Source organism: Gopherus flavomarginatus, chromosome 3 (genome assembly GCF_025201925.1).
Source record: "Gopherus flavomarginatus isolate rGopFla2 chromosome 3, rGopFla2.mat.asm, whole genome shotgun sequence".
Lineage (NCBI taxonomy): Eukaryota > Metazoa > Chordata > Testudines > Testudinidae > Gopherus > Gopherus flavomarginatus.
In genome coordinates, this window is record NC_066619.1 from 201,866,846 (window position 1) to 201,886,506 (window position 19,661).

The 19,661-nt window shown below is 38.6% G+C and overlaps 1 protein-coding gene across 9 annotated transcripts in view; it reads right to left on the reverse strand.

The window, feature by feature from the left end:
- The window catches only part of FBXW7 (F-box and WD repeat domain containing 7), a 312,721-nt gene that overhangs the window by 138,729 nt on the left and 154,331 nt on the right, over window positions 1-19,661 (reverse strand). For 6 of the 9 annotated variants that reach the window (XM_050946417.1, XM_050946415.1, XM_050946413.1 and 3 more), the window contains one exon: window positions 11,526-12,089. In XM_050946417.1, the coding sequence (XP_050802374.1) occupies window positions 11,526-12,020 (495 nt within the window). In that variant the 5' untranslated portion in view covers window positions 12,021-12,089. Of the gene's footprint in view, window positions 1-8,588; window positions 8,673-9,433; window positions 9,545-11,525; window positions 12,090-19,661 lie in introns of those variants that run through there. The other 3 variants (XM_050946419.1, XM_050946420.1, XM_050946425.1) reach the window with 3 other exon arrangements.

The window sequence follows — 19,661 nt, forward strand, 5'->3', positions numbered from 1 at the left end:
CATGCCTGTCTTGAGTGAATCAATTTTCACAAGAAACCATTGAGTGAGTCTTGGCAGTGACGATCAGAGAAAAACAGAATACATGCATTTGAGATTCAGGCTTTGTCATCACAGCAAAAAAAAAGGTGTGGTTTTACAATACGTTAGCTATCTTGATGTAAATGGGTACAGACGAGGCACTGTAGCTTTTATCTCGATGTAGCTAGTCAAAGTAAACCCCAGGAGGGGGATATAAAGTTAACCTCAACTAACTGCATGGAAGTAAAAACTGCAATATCTTGTCTAGTTCAGTGGTTTTCAAAGTTCAGGTCGCGACCTAGTACTGGGTCGCCAAACGCAAGGCACTGAGTTGCCTTACTCAGCACCGAGGGGCCTTGGTGGCTGGCCAATAAAAACTAGTAGTCCCTACCTGTTCTGACACTGCACTGCGCCCCAGAAACAGTCAGCAGCAGGTCTGGCTTTTATAAGGCTTATCAGTTAACCTAGAGGTTCTCAAACTGGGGGTCAGAACCCCTCAGGGGGTCATGAGGTTATTACGTGAGTGTCATCCTCCACCCCAAACTCCACTTTACCTCCAGTATTTATAATGATGTTAAATATATAAATATATTTAAAAGTGTTTTTAATTTATAAGGGGGGAGGGCTCTCACTCAGATGCTTGCTATGTGAAAGGGGTCATCAGTACAAAAGTTTGAGAACCACTGGGTTAACTGATCTTAACCCATTAACCCACGGCTGCTGGACGGCCCTGCCAGATCCGGCTCCAAGCCCCCGCCATATGCCAGCCCCTGGAACCCCAGCCCTTCTCCCCTTAATCAGTTAACCGTTTAAACAACATAATTTTAATCATTTAAACAGTTAACTTTTAAAACAACATTTACATCCCTGGGACTTACATCGGCATAACTGGGGTGACATATCATCTCTGTAGACATTCCCTTACTTACATCGGCTGTTAGCTGTCTTGTTAGGCAGGAGCCGTGAAACTGACAAGAAAGTTATGCAGCTAGAGCCCTGCTGCCCCCCTCACCCCACTCCCCTAGAGAACTGGGCAGCTGGACCCTGCTCCTGGACCCCCAGCAGCTTCCTCCCCGCTCTGCTCTCTGCCCCCGGCCAGGAATATTGGCTATCTTGTCAATTACATGGCTGGAGAGGGGAGGGGCAAGTCCCCCAGGAGCCTGTGGAGGAGTAGGGAGCTGGCAGTGGAGCTGAGAGACCAGGCTCTCAACTGCCTACTCAGCCCCTCATAGGTCGGTGGAAGCATTCCTGGTGAGGAAGACCACCACCAACTAAAGGAGGGTAGCGTCGACACGCAGCTTCACAGTAATTACTGCAGGAGCTGTAAGTCTACCTAATATTGGTTGACTTAAGTTTCTAGTGTAGACACATCCTCAGTCACTTGTCATTCAACTTTCAAGCGCTATCTCTGGAAACCATAGAGAAAAGCAGTATGGGGACCACAAAAAGATTAACAGAAAATAGCAGAGATTATAGAACAAATGACAATATTTCTTGTAACTGCATGTGACATTTTAATGTAACAGATATAATTAACAGCTAGAGATTTCAAACTTTTTCCTTGCAAGAGCTACTCAGTAGCTAAGTTCTTATGAATTACAGACTATTTCAGGAGGGATCACCGTAAGAGTTACCTGTCATGGCAAAAATCAGAATCCATGGCCCATGAGTCAATTAGCACTCTTCCTGCTCCATTTATAGACTTGACAAGACTAGCAGAGCAACGACTAGCACAGGCCTAGCTCTACCTGTAAAAGGAACTGAAACATACCCCACACCTTTGAATGCAGAAGGGAGGAGCATATGCCCACCTCAGATAGTAGCAGGCAGGAGATGGGGTTGCTTCTTAGCCAGAGTCATCAACATGTGAAACTTGCTCCCTGGGACCAATTCTTCTTAGAAAGCTGTTTCTATAGGCTATCTCATCCCTAGCCACAGAAAGGGTACATAATCATAATTTTGGAGTTATTTCTTTAATGTGTGTGTGGAGAATCTAAAAATACCAACAAAATGTGCAGACAAATTGAGAATCAGTAATCCTTTCATAAATATGTTAATATTTAAAAAGCTACATTTTTGTGATTAGTTTACTGATTTTCCTAAAGACACAGACAATAGAAAGAACAAAAAGGTTAATTGTTTCCAAATAACACATGCTTCACAGGTAGAATTACGGCATTATGAAATTTTACAACTTATTAAAGTTGCAAGACCAAGCAATACAAACCTAGACAATACTACAAAGAGATAACATATTAGGGTGGGGGTAACAGCAATTAAATAGAAGACATACATGAATAGGGAGAGGAAGGAAAGAAGGGGTTGAGGGGAAAGGAGGGTTATGCAGAATAGAGGTCTGACATTCTTTGAGTCTTCTCAACTTTTTTATCAAAATGTATCTAGAAATGGGGTCCAAATTTCTTCAAAATCATGTAACTGTTCTCTGCGGGGATAAGCTGTTATTTCTTTAGCTTCTCTCTGACAGGCCTGAATATCACCGCTCTATTCTGGCCATAAGCCTACTCCATTTTTGTAAAATCATGCACTTAATGATCACTGAAGCCTTCAAGTACCAAAGTCTTTTTGGCGGAGTTAAACCCAGTTTAACAGGTTAGTAACCTAGGATATAATTTTCAGCAGAGGTTTGGCTGCTGAAGCTGAGCACACTCTTAACTCACGTCCATTGTGTTCCAGAGCTGCCTGATGGTTGGACGGTCCCACAGAATATGCCTCAGGGTTTCTTTTTCTCTGTTACAGCACTAACAAACATCAGAGGATAAGGCCTTTATCTTGTGCAACCTCTGTGGAACCCAATACATTTTAAATACATTTTTTTTGGTTGTATCAAGAGAGCCACAGATATTTTTAATGTTACATAATATGCTTTTTTAAATTCCCTTCCCAGAGTTTCACAATGAACTCCAGGCTAATGAAATTCCTCTTCCTTAACCAAGTATGCATAGTGGAAAGGGACCTGGCAAGTTCATGAAACATTTCTAAGGTTCCAAGTAGTTCTGGGGCCTCTGGCAGTCCTAGGGCATTTGGATCAAATTGATATCTTAGAAAGTGTCATAATGGTAAGTACTGCCACTAGGCTGAGGATGGCAGGTAATAATGTTGCTTCAGTGTTAAAAAAGGAACAAAGCCCTCATCATGACTTACTGTGAACTCCACATGATGCCCTTGGCTCAGCCAGGTCTTCCCAAAACATAGATTTGTTCCCAATATGAAAGTTTAGGTTGCCCCAAATAGATGCTTTTGCATGAGGGTGAGGATGACCTTGGGACCTTTTAGGTAGGACAGCCCAGACCCTTCACACAACCATCACAGCAGGCACCTCACTTTTCTACACCAGACAAAAACACAAATGGAGGAGACCCACATGGAAAACTGAATGTCTTAATTCGACTTACATCCATGTGATGTAAGGATGTTAGCACGGTGGAACCAGTTAGGTATCTGTGATATGACAGAAGCATAACAGTAACTTAATGACAGCTGCACAGCTAAAACAGAATTGTTTGAAATTTTAGCAACTAATCTATATACTGTACGAATGAAGAAAGTAATCAACATTCTATATTTTGACTGGAATTAACCTTCAAGTATGCACTAAATTACACTCCAATACAAAATAAAACACAAAGTCCTACACCTAACAGTCAGGATTATTCTAAACAATACAAGGCTTTAACTATATACCTACTTTTAAACTCAGTTTTTCTTCTAATATTATGTAAGAGTTATCCGGAAATAATTTAACAGTTATGATTACTTAAAAGTAAGTCTGACTTGCAGTTATAAAAATCACTGAACACAACTTTGATGTGTAAACAAATTAGTTTTTATTGAATATTATTAGTGTGCTCAGTTCTGTATATAGAGGAAGATCTGTTTGTTGCCCCAAGATACTTACCATTTGCCACTATATTCTATACCAGCCAAAGACTTAAAGACCTCTTATACTGGAAATCAAAATAAAAAGTTTAATATTTGTTTGCATTAAAAGAGGGAAAAGAAGAAGTGCACTAATCAGACCGGGGATACGGAAGACGTATTTAGAAGAACAGACCATATCACCAATGACTTTCAAAGCCAGATTTAAGCAATTCTTAACACCTTTCCTTTTTGACAAACTTTCATTTGGTTTACTCAGTTAAGAATCTGGTTGCATCATTGACACAACTGCTGGAAGTCTCAGAAACTAAAGGCATGAAGAATCAACTGATCTCTATTTCCTGTGGGTTGGTCACTACCAAAAAAATTAACAAGTAAAAAGTGAATTGCTCATTTTTATTTATTTTTATACTAAGTATTCACTTCACTTTGTACTTTTTGTACTCCAGGAAAAAAAAGATACACATTGAAGTCCTAATACATGAGCCATCTGGAAAATGCTTTAAGCTTAGCACACTTAAAAGAAATGCAGGGATAGGTTTCTTTATGTTGGAAAACACCCTTCTGCACAGATTAAAACCAAAAGCAGCGTTGTGTATGACAAACATTTATTTCTGGGTTAAAAACTGTACTTTTAATTGTTAGCAGCAACACAGAGGAAAACTCATTTATCAAGACACATTAAACAGCTTCCAGCAGAATGCACAGTCAATAAAGCATCTGATTGTGCCCTCTGCTGTTCAAAAGCATAAAAAATAGAAAGTGATGTTAAAATAATATACACATACTGCAAACATTTAAGGAGTTGGTTTCCTTGATTATGTCTACTTCTTGTACATAAAGAACCAATTTCTCAAGGATCATTATTTCTGTAATGAATCCTTGATTCCCCATCTCTCCACAAAGATTTTAGTTTTCCCTTTTGATTTTCTACCAATATTTGGAGTGTCACACAACAGATCCCACATACACACCACACCCACAGTGCTTTTCACTACAACAGATGACTAATTTTTTTTCTCATTAAAAAAAGAATTCTATCCATCCACAAAAATCCTGCAAAAGTACTGAAAATAACTCAGTAAGAATTTCACATCAGCATAGCAGATGTTTAATTTCATTTACAAGCTTTCTGTATCATCTTGAAACTAACAGTCTCTCCACTATAGGATCATTTTGTCTGATCGGCAAATACAACCTAGGTCTCCATAGGCTTGAGTCTCTTTAGGGCTAAATGAAATCTTTGCAAGCCTTGTTTAAAGTTCCTAAAACAGATATTTAAACTCCGAGGGCTGGGAGGTGATGCTCAGCTGGTGCAAATTATCACAGCTCCATTCAAGTCACTAGTGCTACAATTTACACCAGCTGAAAATCTGCCTGAGATTATTTAAAAATCCATCCTATTAACCTCTAGTCAGATTAAGTCTGGCTATTTCAACTGCAGGAGTCCATAACTATAGGGACCTCAATGTTTTCCTGAACAAAATCTCTAGAAGAATAGAAAACTCTGGTGCCAATTTGGACAATGAATTTTTGTCTGGTCTTCTAAAAACAAAGGAAGAGGAAAGAGTGCATACTCATCCATTTGCCAAATACTCTGTTCCTGGTGTCTGGGGCAATATATGTAGGTTGGCATTAAACAAACAAAAAAGTTTAATCTGAGGATGATCCCACCACAGAAAAATCAACATTTGGTAGCAGAGTCATGCTGCTGAAGAACTACATACATCTGGTTGAGTTAATTCTCCAAGAGAACACTGACCAGAAAACTGCTCAAATAATGGAAGATCAGAATGCACTTTTAACTCCACACAGGGGATGGAGAAGCCAAAATGCACGTATTTGGGATTTGCTGGGTTAGACTGATAGCGTACACGCTTATTTGAGCATAACCTTTAGATTCACAAAACACACACACACACTCTAAAAGTTTTCTGGTATCTTCATGGAGAGTTTCCATCTTGAACCTGTTTTCTCCTTAAATTCTGGAGGGACAAGGAGTAACCAAGGTAGAGAAGTCTTGGACATCAATAACTCATTAGAAAGAACACACCCACTGATTTATGTCCTGACAAGCTACCTTAGAACTCAGAATCTGGATATACTCCCACAGTAGGGCTCAATATGTCTATAACAGGAGTGGCCAACCTGTGGCTCTGGAGCCACATAAGGCTCTTCAGAAGTAAATATGTGGCTCCTTGTATAGGCCCCGACTCTGAGGCTGGAGTTACAGGTGCCAACTTTCCAATGTGCCAGGGGGTACTCACTGTCCAACCCCTGGCTCCGCCACAGGCCCTGTCCCCACTCCAGCCCCTTCCCTCCCATGAGCCTGCCATGGCCTCGCTCCTCCCCCCTCCCACCCAGAGCCTCCTGTACGCCACAAACCAGCTTATCAGGAGGTGTGGGGAAGGAGGGGGAGACCCTAAGCAGCGGGGCTGCCGATGGGCAGGAGGTGCTGGGAGCAGGGTGGAAGAGCTGACATATTACTGTGGCTCTTTGGCAATGTACAATGGTAAATTCTGGTTCCTTCTCAGGTTGGCCACCCCGGTCTATAAAAATAGCAATCCATTCCCTGAACTTTGTTGTTGCATGTGATAGAAACATCCTGACCACTCTAATAATGAAACAAACCCTCAACTGTATTAAATTTCTGGAAGGAAGTCAAAGTGTTCTTCATGGTTGCTGACTCACCTATGTCCCCATATCTTGAATCCTTTCCGTTGTAGACCTGGCTTCTGATTTTTAGGAGTTCACATTAGCCTGTTATCCAAGTACAGGTGCAGACATACATCTTTCTGTTAAAGTGCTGCAACTAGGATCCCCATTAGCCACCCTCATGTGAAAACCTCAATACTGTGGAAACTCAGGCACGTTTTGGTGAGAAGGAAGACCAGGAATGTTGAAATAAGCATCTGATGATCTGCCAAGCCTATGAACAACTCTCCCAGGAAATCTTCCAGCAAGCCAAACCATGAAACTGCTGTTATGTGAAAGGAAGGTCTTGACAAGAGCTGGATCATTTCTTCAATATCCAGTAGTAGATGACAGCTTCCTGTCACTTGAGTCTATAGGATAGGTTTTTATTTTGTAAAAGGCAGGGAGAGAAAAAACAACCGCTTGCTGTCTAAACAATTCCCCAGCCCTCTGAAGGCTTATCTACTTGGATTTCAAAATTTGAGTCCTTTTGTATCCCACAGGATGAGGAAGAACAGCCAACAATGCTGTTTGGAACTCTATCCCTGCAAAAGAACAGCATTGGGCAAAATCTCCACTTGCATGGGCAGGTGAGAAATGGCTACTGAAGTTCCATTTCACACTGGTGTGAAAAGAAATAAAATGACACCAAAATTCAAGTGCTATCTGCCTTCAAAGGAAGGGCATGCCCCTCAATGTAGAGAGGCTGCCATTCACCTGCCTCCCTCTCAACAACCTGGGAACAATTTTCGGCTCAAGAACCAAACCTTGTGCCGGGAACCTTAATTCACTGCACTACTGAACTCAAACAGGTGTCTTAAAGCGTGGTCACTGTACTGTCACAGTCATCCTGTGATGGTGTTTTCTCAGGAGTGGGAACAGTCAGAGAAACTACATGTTTTGCTCACTGGACCTGCCTTGGGGGCTGTTTGTAGAGACCCACATTTCCCCCAACACTTCCTACCTTTGGCATAAGGGAGTTTATTTTTTATTTTCCCTCATGGAGATTTGAGACAATATTTGGTAGAATTAGGCTGATTAGTCTCAGCTGTCTGAACAGTCAATTTTTTTTCCACAACATGGATCACATTAAGTGCGTGTATGAAGAACCAATTCCCCTCCCATTCACAATCACATAGACCACCTCCTTTACTCACTGCAATTTCACAACATCCCTGTGAAACTACAGCAATTGCTTATATGGAAGAGTAATATTAGGAGCAAGCATAACTAGACATTAGTTGGCAAGCATAACTAGGATACATTATATCTTTACGTGGGAATCTTGAGATAGCTTCCCTTAAAGTCACAGGATCCCGCAAGACAAGAAACAAAACAAAACAAAATAAAACAAAAAAAAATCAGGTTAGAGACTTCACTCAGCAGTTTAAGTTAAAATAAAGAGAACAGAAATTAAAAGGATTTAAAAATGAGGTATGACAGTTAACATGAGCTGAACAATACTGGTATTAATATATTGGTAGTATTATATTGGGTGCTACTTGTTAGCTTTGTAGAAAGAAAAACATTGCACATGTTGCCTACACTGCTACAGAAGACGGGACCAACCTAGTAGTTATTCTGGATTAGCGGATGTATGCTCCTGAGATTAGCTATAATAAACTGCATTCATAATCAAACAGATGCCATAATTAGTATCATGAAATATAAGTGTTACTTCACATGTTTTCTGATATATGTAGGAAGGAAAGAGTTCTACAATAGTCTTAAGACTTAAAAAAAAAAAAAAAAAAAAAAAAGAAGCTCCCCAGGGCCAGCAATTAGTGGTAATTAGTAGAGAACGACCAGACACACTTTTGTATGAGCTTCTGGACAAAGGAGGTAATGAATCTTTTAAATGCTGGAACATTAACAGAAATTTTCTGCTGTATTACCAGTGGCACAATGAGAAAACTTACCACTCCAGTACAGATTTTTTAAAAAAATAAAAATCCCATTACTGCAAAACCAAAACCGAATATACTTTTTAAGTTTCACCTAAAAACAGAAAGAAACTTACAGCTGATTCTTAGACAGCATGCAGCAGATTCCACACACTCTTTCTACGGAAGGTGGTGGTACAAAAAAAGTTAAATTAATGTACAGATCCAAATAAGGGGCTAGGTAATCTGACCTGAAGCAGTAAGTAATCAGACCCTAATGAGCCCAGAAAAGCATATGTGAAGATGTAAAAATATATCATTTTAACTTTTTGAGACTATTTGGATGAAAATGTCATCTGACTTGAATAGTATTCTTTTCGCATGATATACCATTTGATTTCAATTTACAATAGCCAGAGCTGGAAATCACACTTATTAGTGTTAATAAGAGTCCACAAATACTGTGCTTGTCTCGAAAATGCTATTACATATAAACATGTCAATTTATTTAGTATTCGGTAACCCTGCTTCAGATCGTAATTGTTCATGCTTCATCATCAACTGAGTGTGATGCAACATTTTCCTTTTTGCAGGATTTTTGCAGTGTTTCTTTGCACAGAAGATGTTTGTATTTTTAAACTTAGATGATTTAAAAACAGGTTAGTTAAAATGAATTTTTCTTGTTGTGCTGTTCTAGTCTTAGTAATGGAATCAAAATGAAAAGTGGCTATGAGACAATACAGAAAAAATCGTAACTATGCATGCTTTCCAAATACCAGAATCTTATTTACATCCAATATGCCTTGTTTAAAACATAATAAAAATTGTATTCATTATGAAAAAAATGAAAAAGAGGCAAAAGTAAAGACCATTAACCACTATCTCTTGCTCTGTGTGCATGCATATATATTGAGTATTATTGTTTACATAGTTGTATTACAAATTCTGAACAGCAAGTTTAAATGTTTTTCAGGTGGAAGGATACTGTATGTTCAGCACAGAGTTCAAAATGCTTGAGTATAGGTGGTTAAGTCATTCCTCATCACACTACGCTGGTTGAGAAAAAAGCATCACAGCAGAAGAATTAGTGGTTGTAAGACTAACAGAGCCAAGAAAATCTGACAAAACTTGGCAATGATATGCTAGTGTTGCCATTATGACATCTTTTTAAATGGAATTTCTTCAGAGAAATATGATTCAACATTTAGGACAGCTAACAATGTACATGTAAAATTCCACTATTTCCTTTAAAAAAAAAAAAAACCAACAACCTAGAAAGATCCTTATAACAACTTTTGAAATCAAGCATCTCAATCAACGCAACAGATAAAAACTTAAACATATGGAAGATTTAGATTCTAACTACCAATACCTGAAACGTACTACTGCACATTTGGAAAACCAATGATGTCCATATGTTTGTACAGGTGTAGTTGCATAGATTCTGGTACAGCATTTCTATCAATATGCTTGTACTGATGCATTTGACATTAAAATAGGGCCATCACCTTGAAATTAAGTAGTGGATTTGAGGAGACACTGACAAATTGATAAATTTTCAAGATAATAAACAATGTTTAAAATTCAGTTCTCTGACAATGTACCCTTTAAATAATACATATAATTATTTTATTTTATTTATTTATTGAGGGAGTAAAAGGAGTTTCCCTTCCTGCTGTTGATGTTTATAAGAATCTGTTGGGCAGACCCAGGAGCAACACCATTCATGGTTATGGCCATTCTCCTCCAATCTCTTTCTCTATTCACATTACTGTTTGTGGCTGTTTTAAGTTTACTTTTGCTGCTGTTAAAATTAGTAAACTCCCTTTTGAAAAGCCTGGGAAATGGCTTGCACCACCACCAAACAATGAAACTGGTAACACAAAAATCTTTTAAAAGCAAAGATCATCATCTTTTAAAACTTTTTCAGTCTTTCAATAATCTGAGGGCTAGTCTATACAGGGATCTAGTCCACAGCAAGGCTGGGTGTGAATCTCCAATGCATCAACCTGCTGTGCACTAAGCAGCCATGTGGATCCTGTTCCTGAGCGCACTCTGATCTACTGCTATTCGACTTTCACCCTAAGGAAATTTTAGGGCATGGCAATAAAGTCCATGTGGCCACTTAGTGTACGGCAGGTTGATGAACTGTAGATTCACACCCAGGCTTGCTGCACACTAAGTCTCATGTACAGAAAAGCCCACAGAGGCTACTTGTAAATTCAACATTTTCAGACAGAAGAATGATTTTTTTTTTAAATCGACAATGACCCTTTAAATTATTAAATGTGACTTCTTTATTCTTCACAAACCCCACAGCGCCATATGATTATTTTGTACTTGAACTACTATTTTCTCACCTATACTTAGCCAAGGATGTCACTTGAAGCTATCTAGGATGAGGAGTTGAACATTCTCCCATTTCCTGTCTCTAATTCAAAGTGCATATGTCCAATCCCTTAGAATGATGCCTTTTGATAAAAGAAGCTCCCATGCTTCCTTTGAGATGGAACATGTCACAAATGGTTCCTGAGTGCATTTTTGGGAGATTGTAGGATTATGATATGAAAGAAGTTAAGAATGCCGTTCTAACGAATACATAAAGCTTTGTTTCTGAAGGATAGTTAAGTGATGGAACAGATTATCAAGGATGGTTGTGAAATCATCATCACTGGAAGTTTTAAAGAACAAATTAGACAAGCCTTTCCGGGATAGTCTAGGTATACTTTATCCTGCCTTAGCATGGGGGATGGACTATATGACCTCTTGAGGTTCCTTCCAGACTTCTATTTCTATCAGTCTATGAACAGCTTTATTTATTTATATCAAATGCGTGTAAAGAGTTTGATTATTAATAGGTGAGACTTGGTATATTATGTTAAGAATCAATGTATTCCCAAAAATGTATTGTTCTAGCAGATAACATACTCAAATCAGTAAAAGATTTCAGAGTAAATTAGATGTGCAATTTGTTTTCTAATCCTGAGTAACCAACTTAAGTACAAAATAGAAAAATTAAATTAAGTTGCTCACCTTTGTCTTTATGTAGAATTGAGATGACTGGTGTATGGGCAAATCCATGATACTATTTGAATTTGTGACACTATTACTGTTAGTGTGTTCATCTTCTCTGCTGCTGTCATCAGACTGATCAAAATCATCACTCTCCTGGTCCATTTCCTCCTCTTCTTCCACCTCCTCCTCATGTTCAGCACCATGTTCTTCCTCCTCCTCCTCCTCATGGTTACCAGTGGATTCTTCATCCACTGCAATAAGCCTATTGTTGTTTTCTTCTAACTGTTCTTGCTGGGATTCAATTCTGTCACCAAGTCCAGACTCTGCTCCACCTATTTCCCCATTCCTTGAAATGTGCTCCTCCTCTTGTTGTCGTAACTGCTGCTGCTGCTGCTCCTCCTCTACAACCCGATTCATCTGCTCCTCATCTACTTGGCTTGAGGAAGCATTACCTCGAAGAGACGCTCCAGTTCGTCGTCTCTTGCTGCCCACAGACAGCAGTTCCTGATTCATTTCCAAAAGCCAGCTTGCTACTTCTTGGACCTTGGCTAGACTATCTGATGATGCAAATGCTTTCACATTCTAAGGAGACAAAGAAAATTTGGAGAATGATTAAAAAATGTTTACTTTTATTAAATCATTCTTTTATTTATTATATAATTGGCTTATTTCTGACATTTTAAAATTCCGATTAGAATTAGCAACAGATAATTTATATGTGAACAAAAAAACCTGTCAGTAGCACAGTGCAACAACATTCTAAAGAGACAACAACTGCACATCAGGAAAAAGTTCAGTTGGGTTGTTAAATATGACATTGCAGGCAGCATCATAACATTGGTAGCAAGGCAAAGAAGTGTTCTTGCTGACATTAAAAAAAATTCAGCCTCAGGCAAACACTTGGAAAGGAAAATTTTAGCCCAAGGCAGTCAAGTTTGGCACAGTTGCAAGCAACCAAAACCAGGGTCTTATAATGGAAAGTGTTTGGCAACCTTAACCATAGGTCTTATCATTTGAGCTACCTATAAACTACATAGCTATCTCACCTAAGACACATTTTCCACATCTAAAGTCACTCATGGAGCTTTTTTACAACACACATTAATGATCTCACTAGCAACATACAACAGTAACACCATCTTCCTACCCATATTCTGTATCACCCTGTTAATACATCTAATAATCATATTAACCCTTTTAGGGACACCACAATGGAAACTCATGTTCCATTGGTTATCTAGTATTATCCCATGGTCACTGCTTTCCAAGACACTACTATGTAGTCTTTGTTTTTCTTATGTATGACCTTGTATTTTGCCGTAGTTCCCACACACAAAAAGAGCAGCTGGATTGTCCAGTATACAAAGCCATCCAGTTCATTCTACAACATACATTACTATTTACCACTTTGACCCTTGTGTAATATTTTTTCCCTTGAAAACTGATTTAAAAAAATTGAACGAAGTTGGGCAGGGAACAGATCCTTGAAGGATCCCACTAAAAACATGCACACTTGTGGTGTACTCCATTAACACTGCAATATTAGTATTTATATTATGCTAGTAACAATAGAACCAGGTCGAGGAGGATAGAGTACTCGTTCTGACCTTTGGCTTGGAAGAGGTAAAGACATTGGCAAGAGCAATTTCAGTGGAGTGCCAGGGGCACGAGCCAGATTGTACAGAGTCTAGGATGAAGAAGAACTCCCACATTGACTGTACACAGCATATTTAATGAGCTTAGAGATTAAAAGAAAAAGAGAAATAGGGTGGTAGTTGGAGAGACGGGGGTTTTTTTGCTGTCTTTTTCTTTATTTTTTAAGATAGGAGAGACCACGTTTGGATTGTGAAGGAAAGAGACAGGGGAGAGTGAGAAGTTGGGAAGAGTAGGTGGAGATGAGATGAGAGTACACACAAGGGAGATCAGGTCACTGTGAAAAGAGGAGATAAAGGAGGGGGTAGATGAGAAACTCCAGTCTCTATGACAGGAGAGATGGAGAAAGTGTTAGAAGAGGAAAAAGAAGGCAAATCAAGGGGAGACAAAAGATCACATCATACTTTGTCAAATTTCTCTTAGAATAAGTCAGCAAGATCTTGGGCAGAAAGAGAAGTGGAGGCAGAAGAAGGGGAGAATTTGAGGAGTGAATCACAGGTGACAAATAGGCGGCTGGGACCGAGGACATGGGATTCAATTAAGATGGAGAAGCAGAGTTGTTTAGCTAGGATGATAGCAGAACAGAAGTAGGAGAAAACCAATTTGTAGTGGAGGAAGTCAGTCTGATTAGAGGATTTCTGCTAGATATGATACACAGCACAAGAGTAGGAACAGAGGAATCAGATTTTGGGAGGGACCCAGGGTTGGGGGTTAGCAGAGCTGTACCTTCTAATGAGAGAGAGTGGCAAAAAAGTCAAGAGCGAAGGAGAGTAAAGAACTGAATCAACAATTGTATCAATGGAAGTAAGGACAAAGAGGAGAGAGCTGAGAGCAGATAAGAAGTCTGCAACACTGATGGACTAGAAGTCACAGAAATGCAGAGTCAGAGGGCTGAGAGACAATGCTGAAAAAGACATGGGGGAACTCAGCAACAGAGAGATCAGAGAGATGGGTGCTTGGTGAAGACCAAGTCAAGTGAATGGCCCTTTTGGCAAGTGAGAGTTGCAGGATGAATGAAGAGTTGAGCAAGAGGAAACATGCAGCTAAGGGGTCAGGGATGGATCATCGTTATGGAAGCTGAAGTCACAGAGGATGAGAGTCGGAGACCATAAGGAGAGGAGGGCTGATGGGAAGGATCTGGGTGGATGGTAGATGACACAACATGGAGGGGAAGAGGAGAGAAAAGTCTGAGGTAGTGCGGTTCAAAAGAAGAAATTGTGGTAAGGGGAAGAAGAATCAAGTGATGAAGAAATCCACCACATCCTTAGGTATTTACAGATAATTTGGTGTTTAAAGTACAATAGACATACAAGTAAGATGACAAGGTGTTTGCAAAAGAGTTTATTTGTTCAGAAATTGTGGGCATTTGAATTGGCACGGGCTTCAGGTACCTCAGTTAACATACAACTGTATTTCTGTTTCAGCCAGGATGTGTGCTTTGTTTGTTATGGTGCTGCACAGATAGACAGAATGTTTCTCTGCACCACTCAAAAAATGACACTCTAAACCAGGGGTTGGCAACCTTTCGGAAGTGGTGTGCCAAGTCTTCATTTATTCACTCTAATTTAAGGTTTCGCGTGCCAGTAATACATTTTAACGTTTTTAGAAGGTCTCTTTCTATAAGTCTATAATATATAACTAAACTATTGTTGTATGTAAAGTAAATAAGGTTTTAAAAATGTTTAAGAAGCTTCATTTAGAATTACATTAAAATGCAGAGCCCCCCAGACCGGTGGTCAGGACCCAGGCAGTGTGAGCGCCACTGAAAATCAGCTCGCGTGCCGCCTTTGGCACGTTGCCTACCCCTGCTCTAAACTCAAGAAATAGATTTAAAAAATAATCAACATTTGTTAGGAATGCATTTGGTATGAACACATTTAAAAGCCTTATTTCAGGGATGAACGGTCAACTGATGACTACTAAACTATGTATTACAGGGACCTACACAATGAATAAGAAGCCACACATTCATCAGAAATGTCTTTCCTAATAGAAGGTATTAATTTGTAATTAACCATATCCTTTTGCCTCTTAGCTATTGCTAGTGTCATAGATTTTAAGGCCAGAGAGCACCATTATGATCACCTAGTCTGACATCTGCAACAGAAGACCAAGAACCTTACCCAAAAGTGCTTTGTAACCAATGCCAGGTTTCAACTCTTTTCCACTATAAGGAGATAGATGCCATAGTAAGTGAGGTGGGAGACATACATGCAATTACACAACACAGGGCAATTTGCGTGGCAAGACTGTGTCCCACTAACAGAATTTCAAGTGAAATGTTCTACTAGAGGCAGACAACCGTGATTTTTCAGCAATTCAAAAGCTGCAGAAAGACACACTTTAGTAAGAAGGAATGCTTCAGAATACTGTTAAGTCCCTGAACTCTCACTGGGTAGTGAGAATGCAGTTAATTTGAATACGGTAAATAAAAATGAATTTTAATTGTTATTAATTAAAAAATTAGTATACTATCAGAACGTTACACTATAATCTGTATTATGTAACTATCTGAACCTCACACAAAATGAAATCTAGACTGTGTTTTGTTTTTTTAAAGAAATGATGCAAAACAGGGATAACATGCTAGTATAACATATTTTCATAGGGCATAGGTATTTAATTGAATATTCTGAATTGTGTAAAACAAATCTCTATACAACTACATTGTATAGCAAACACTTCGTATGTTTGCTATTTTTTAAATTATGCTTAGAACTATGAAGTTCTTATAGTTTTGACTACCACCAGATCTTTCTGTATTATATGGAAACAATAAAAATAATAATACTAATAATGTAGCATAATCAAAACTATATTCAAAAGGAAATCTGTTAACTAAATTCTCATCTCACTCCACTAGAGGGAGATTCCTTCTGGGCATCAAGTCACAGACAGTTACTACTGGAGCCACTTAAAGCAGACTATAATCAAGTTTTAACAATTCATTATCTATGAATAAATACAGAATGTTACTTTCCTCTTAATTCGTTATTTCTCTGTCCCTATAATTTTACCAGATGTATAGATCAAAAACCTAAACAATGCACATCACAATCTAAAATCAAAACTGACAGCTATTTTTCACACCAAAATCAATAAAAGGAACTGATTTATTTGTAATTTGCATTTTCTTAAATTTGTGGATTAATTCAAAACAACACATTTTGTCAAAATATGTTCACTCTAAATCTGCTCTTCTTTCTACTGTTCATTATATCCAACAGCATCTAAAAAAAATATTTTTAATTGTTTGCCAGTCGAAAAGTTTTCAGACACAAAAAATACCAAATTCCTTCAAGCCAAAGCTGTCCTGAAGACTATCCCCTCCCTTCAATGAGGATCTCAGATTCTGAGAACATTCCAGAGAACAAGTAGTAATAGTTACCCGGGGAGACAGATAGGAGGGGGGTTGAGGATGAAAGAATGAGCATCTCCTTCGCCATCCCCAACAGTAGCCCTCCCTATACCATCTCAGTCCTTCCTCCTCTCTGTGCACTGAACTTGATCCTGTCAAGAACAGTGCAGCGATCCTGGAAAGAAGTGAGAAAGATGCTGTTTCTGAGCTGGCTGAGCCCCTTCTACATGGCAAGGTGGGCTGACTTAAATCAAAACAATTTTAATCACTGATTTTAATCATGATTTAAAATCAGCAAGCTGGAAACTCTGATTTTAATAATTAATTTTAATCGTGTTTTGCACTTGTATTTTTTAGTTATTTTCTTTAAAAAAAAAGATTGATTTTCACTGGTTGGTAATCAATAAATCATGTTGATTTGCAACTAAATATAGCCTTTGCACTAAATGTGGTGCTTCATTTTGCTAACCAAGTAGATATAACTTAGAAAATATTTTTACCTCAAGGTCCCAGAGACACAGACAAGGTTTTCATCTTGAGGCCAAAAGACCAAAAACATTAAGACACTTGATCACAGCCTTGGATAGGCCAAGAGACTACTTACACTTGATCTTAGCTCATAGAGCCGTATTACATCTAGATACATTTATTTAAGCAATGATCTATCTGAAAATATTATTTCTAAATTCTAAATTTTTAACGTTTTTATGTTGTTAGAAAATGGGTGAATGATTTCTTATTTACTAGATTTTTTTTATTTGTGTTTGTGTCAAGCTCTGAGTGGCAGTTCAAAATGAACCAACACACTTTTTTTTAATTAGTTAAATAAAACCTTAAAATGGATACATAAGAAAAAAGTATACCAAAAAGTTTAACAAAACTTTTTTTTTCCATTTAAAACTGACTGGTTTATTAAATAAGGAAGTATTATCTGTAGTTAGTGAATTGAGCATACTATTTCTGTTCACCATATCCTTCTCATTTTAAAACCAGTAAATCTCATCCTCTCACACCTAGTCTTTAGAAGAGGAAAACAAGCTCAAATTGGAAGAGGAAAACAAGCTTTCCTGCTTTTTCAACTCTCAACTGGTTTCTTAACTTTGCATAAACTAGTCATTGAACTGAACTAGTTGAATAAACTGAAATGAAGAAAATATTTTCTCTACACCTGCAGAAGAAGCTACTTCTAAGAAAAGCTGTTTTAGCACTTCAACAAACTTTATTATCAGGTGCTTAGCCAGTGCGCCTTCTACCACTTCAGTGGTTTGACTTTCTTTCAAACTTCGGCAGCAAACATGTACTGCTTAATTTTTTGTATTTAAAATATTTTAATATATTATAATTTGTTTAGACCTTAGCATAAATTGTCATAATTTCAAATTAAATTTTAAATAGTTTTTAAAAAAAATACGGTTCTACATCTTTACCCTGTTATAACGCCACCCGATTTAACACAAATTCAGATATAGCGCAGTAAAGCAGAGCTCTGGGAGGGGATGGGGCTGTGCACTCCGGCGGGTTAAATCAAGTTTGATATAACGCGGTTAGATATTTAGATTTCCAAGGACAGCGTTATATCGAGGTAGAGGTGTATTTAATTTAAATAAAAATCCAGTTTAAATACAAAACATGTAGTTTACATTTTAAAAATCCATTTTTAAAAACTCATCAATTTTTAGCCCCCTCCCCCCGATACATGGTGTGCATATGAAAAAGCAAGATCTATGCACAAATCTCAGGGATACAATCTGGCCAGATCTTACATTTAACCTTTAGATTCAGCCCCTCAAAAGGCTGATCTTCCACCACTGATTGAGCCTAACGTGGAAACCTGGAACTTTGAAGCCAGGATTCCCTTCTCACAACTACTAATGTGACCACAATATTAGAAATACTGTCAACAGCATCCAGTGCCACTTGGAGATGTTCTTGCTTTTAAATGCCCTTCTGCAAACCACTCACGGTTTTCCTGTGGTAGCTTATAAGAAAAAATGGAAAATGTATTATAGTAACAGGCCCAGTAGTGTTTGGTGATTTGAAACTCTAAAATGAAGATGTACTGAAAGTAAAGTTTCTTACCTTATTGTAACTGTGGGTGTGCGCCCACAGAATTCTTACAAACACAGTGTCCACTGGTCCATACCAGTTCTCGTTGTGCTCCCCATTGAGGGCATAAGGGGTGAGGAGGATTGACAGTGTCTCCAGTTCCTTCTTTACCACAAATGAATCTCATGATCCAAATCAGAGGGAGGATAGATAATCAAATATGGATAAGGACCACATATCTCGAAGATCTTCAGTTACAACAAATATATAATTTTCATTTCTTCGAGTGCTGGTCCTATGTGTATTCTACTGGCGGCGATTAGTAAGGAGTAGTCAGAAAGGAGGAAGGGGGAATGAGGATGCAGGTGGAATAGCTGCTTGTAGAACCACTATTCCAAAGGATAAGTCACTGAAGGAGTTCTGGATCCAAGGCGTAATATGCTGTGAATGTGTGACTGGAACTCCATATAGCTGCCTTGCAAATATCAAATCAGGTATACCTTCTGAAGTGATGATACTAAAACTGCTTGTGTCCTCAGAGTGAGCCTGTATCTCACGTGGGGAAACTGTGCTAACTGATAGAGTGGGATACAGTCAGTCCTAAATTAAGACCCTAGTGAAGGTTTAGTTTCTTTACTGATGGAAAGATTCTGATCAGGCACTCAAAAACCTGGCTGTTACCAGGTGGATAAAGATTAACCATCCATTGCAGGGTGACATGCACTAATTGCCACTAGATTAACCCGTAGCGAGCTAAGGAAAAGGCCGGCTGTCCTGAGGATAAGAAGATAGTCCAAAATAGCAGAAATATACACCATCTCTGGAGATTATATGGTTTTGCTGGGCCCAGATAGAAAAATGCATCCACTTGGCTACATAGCATCTTCTGGCAGAGTCTTTCCCGCTATTGTTAAAGATGCATACAGCTTCAGAGCAGTAGCATTTTAGGCTCAATGTCCATTCTAATACTGATCTCTAATGAGATGAAGAGCATCAGGGTTTGGATGCGTGACCCTGCCATTTTTATGGGTCAAGAGATCTGGAAAGGTCTGAACGCTGATAGTGGATGGGATGACATCTGTAGGAGGCTTGGAAAT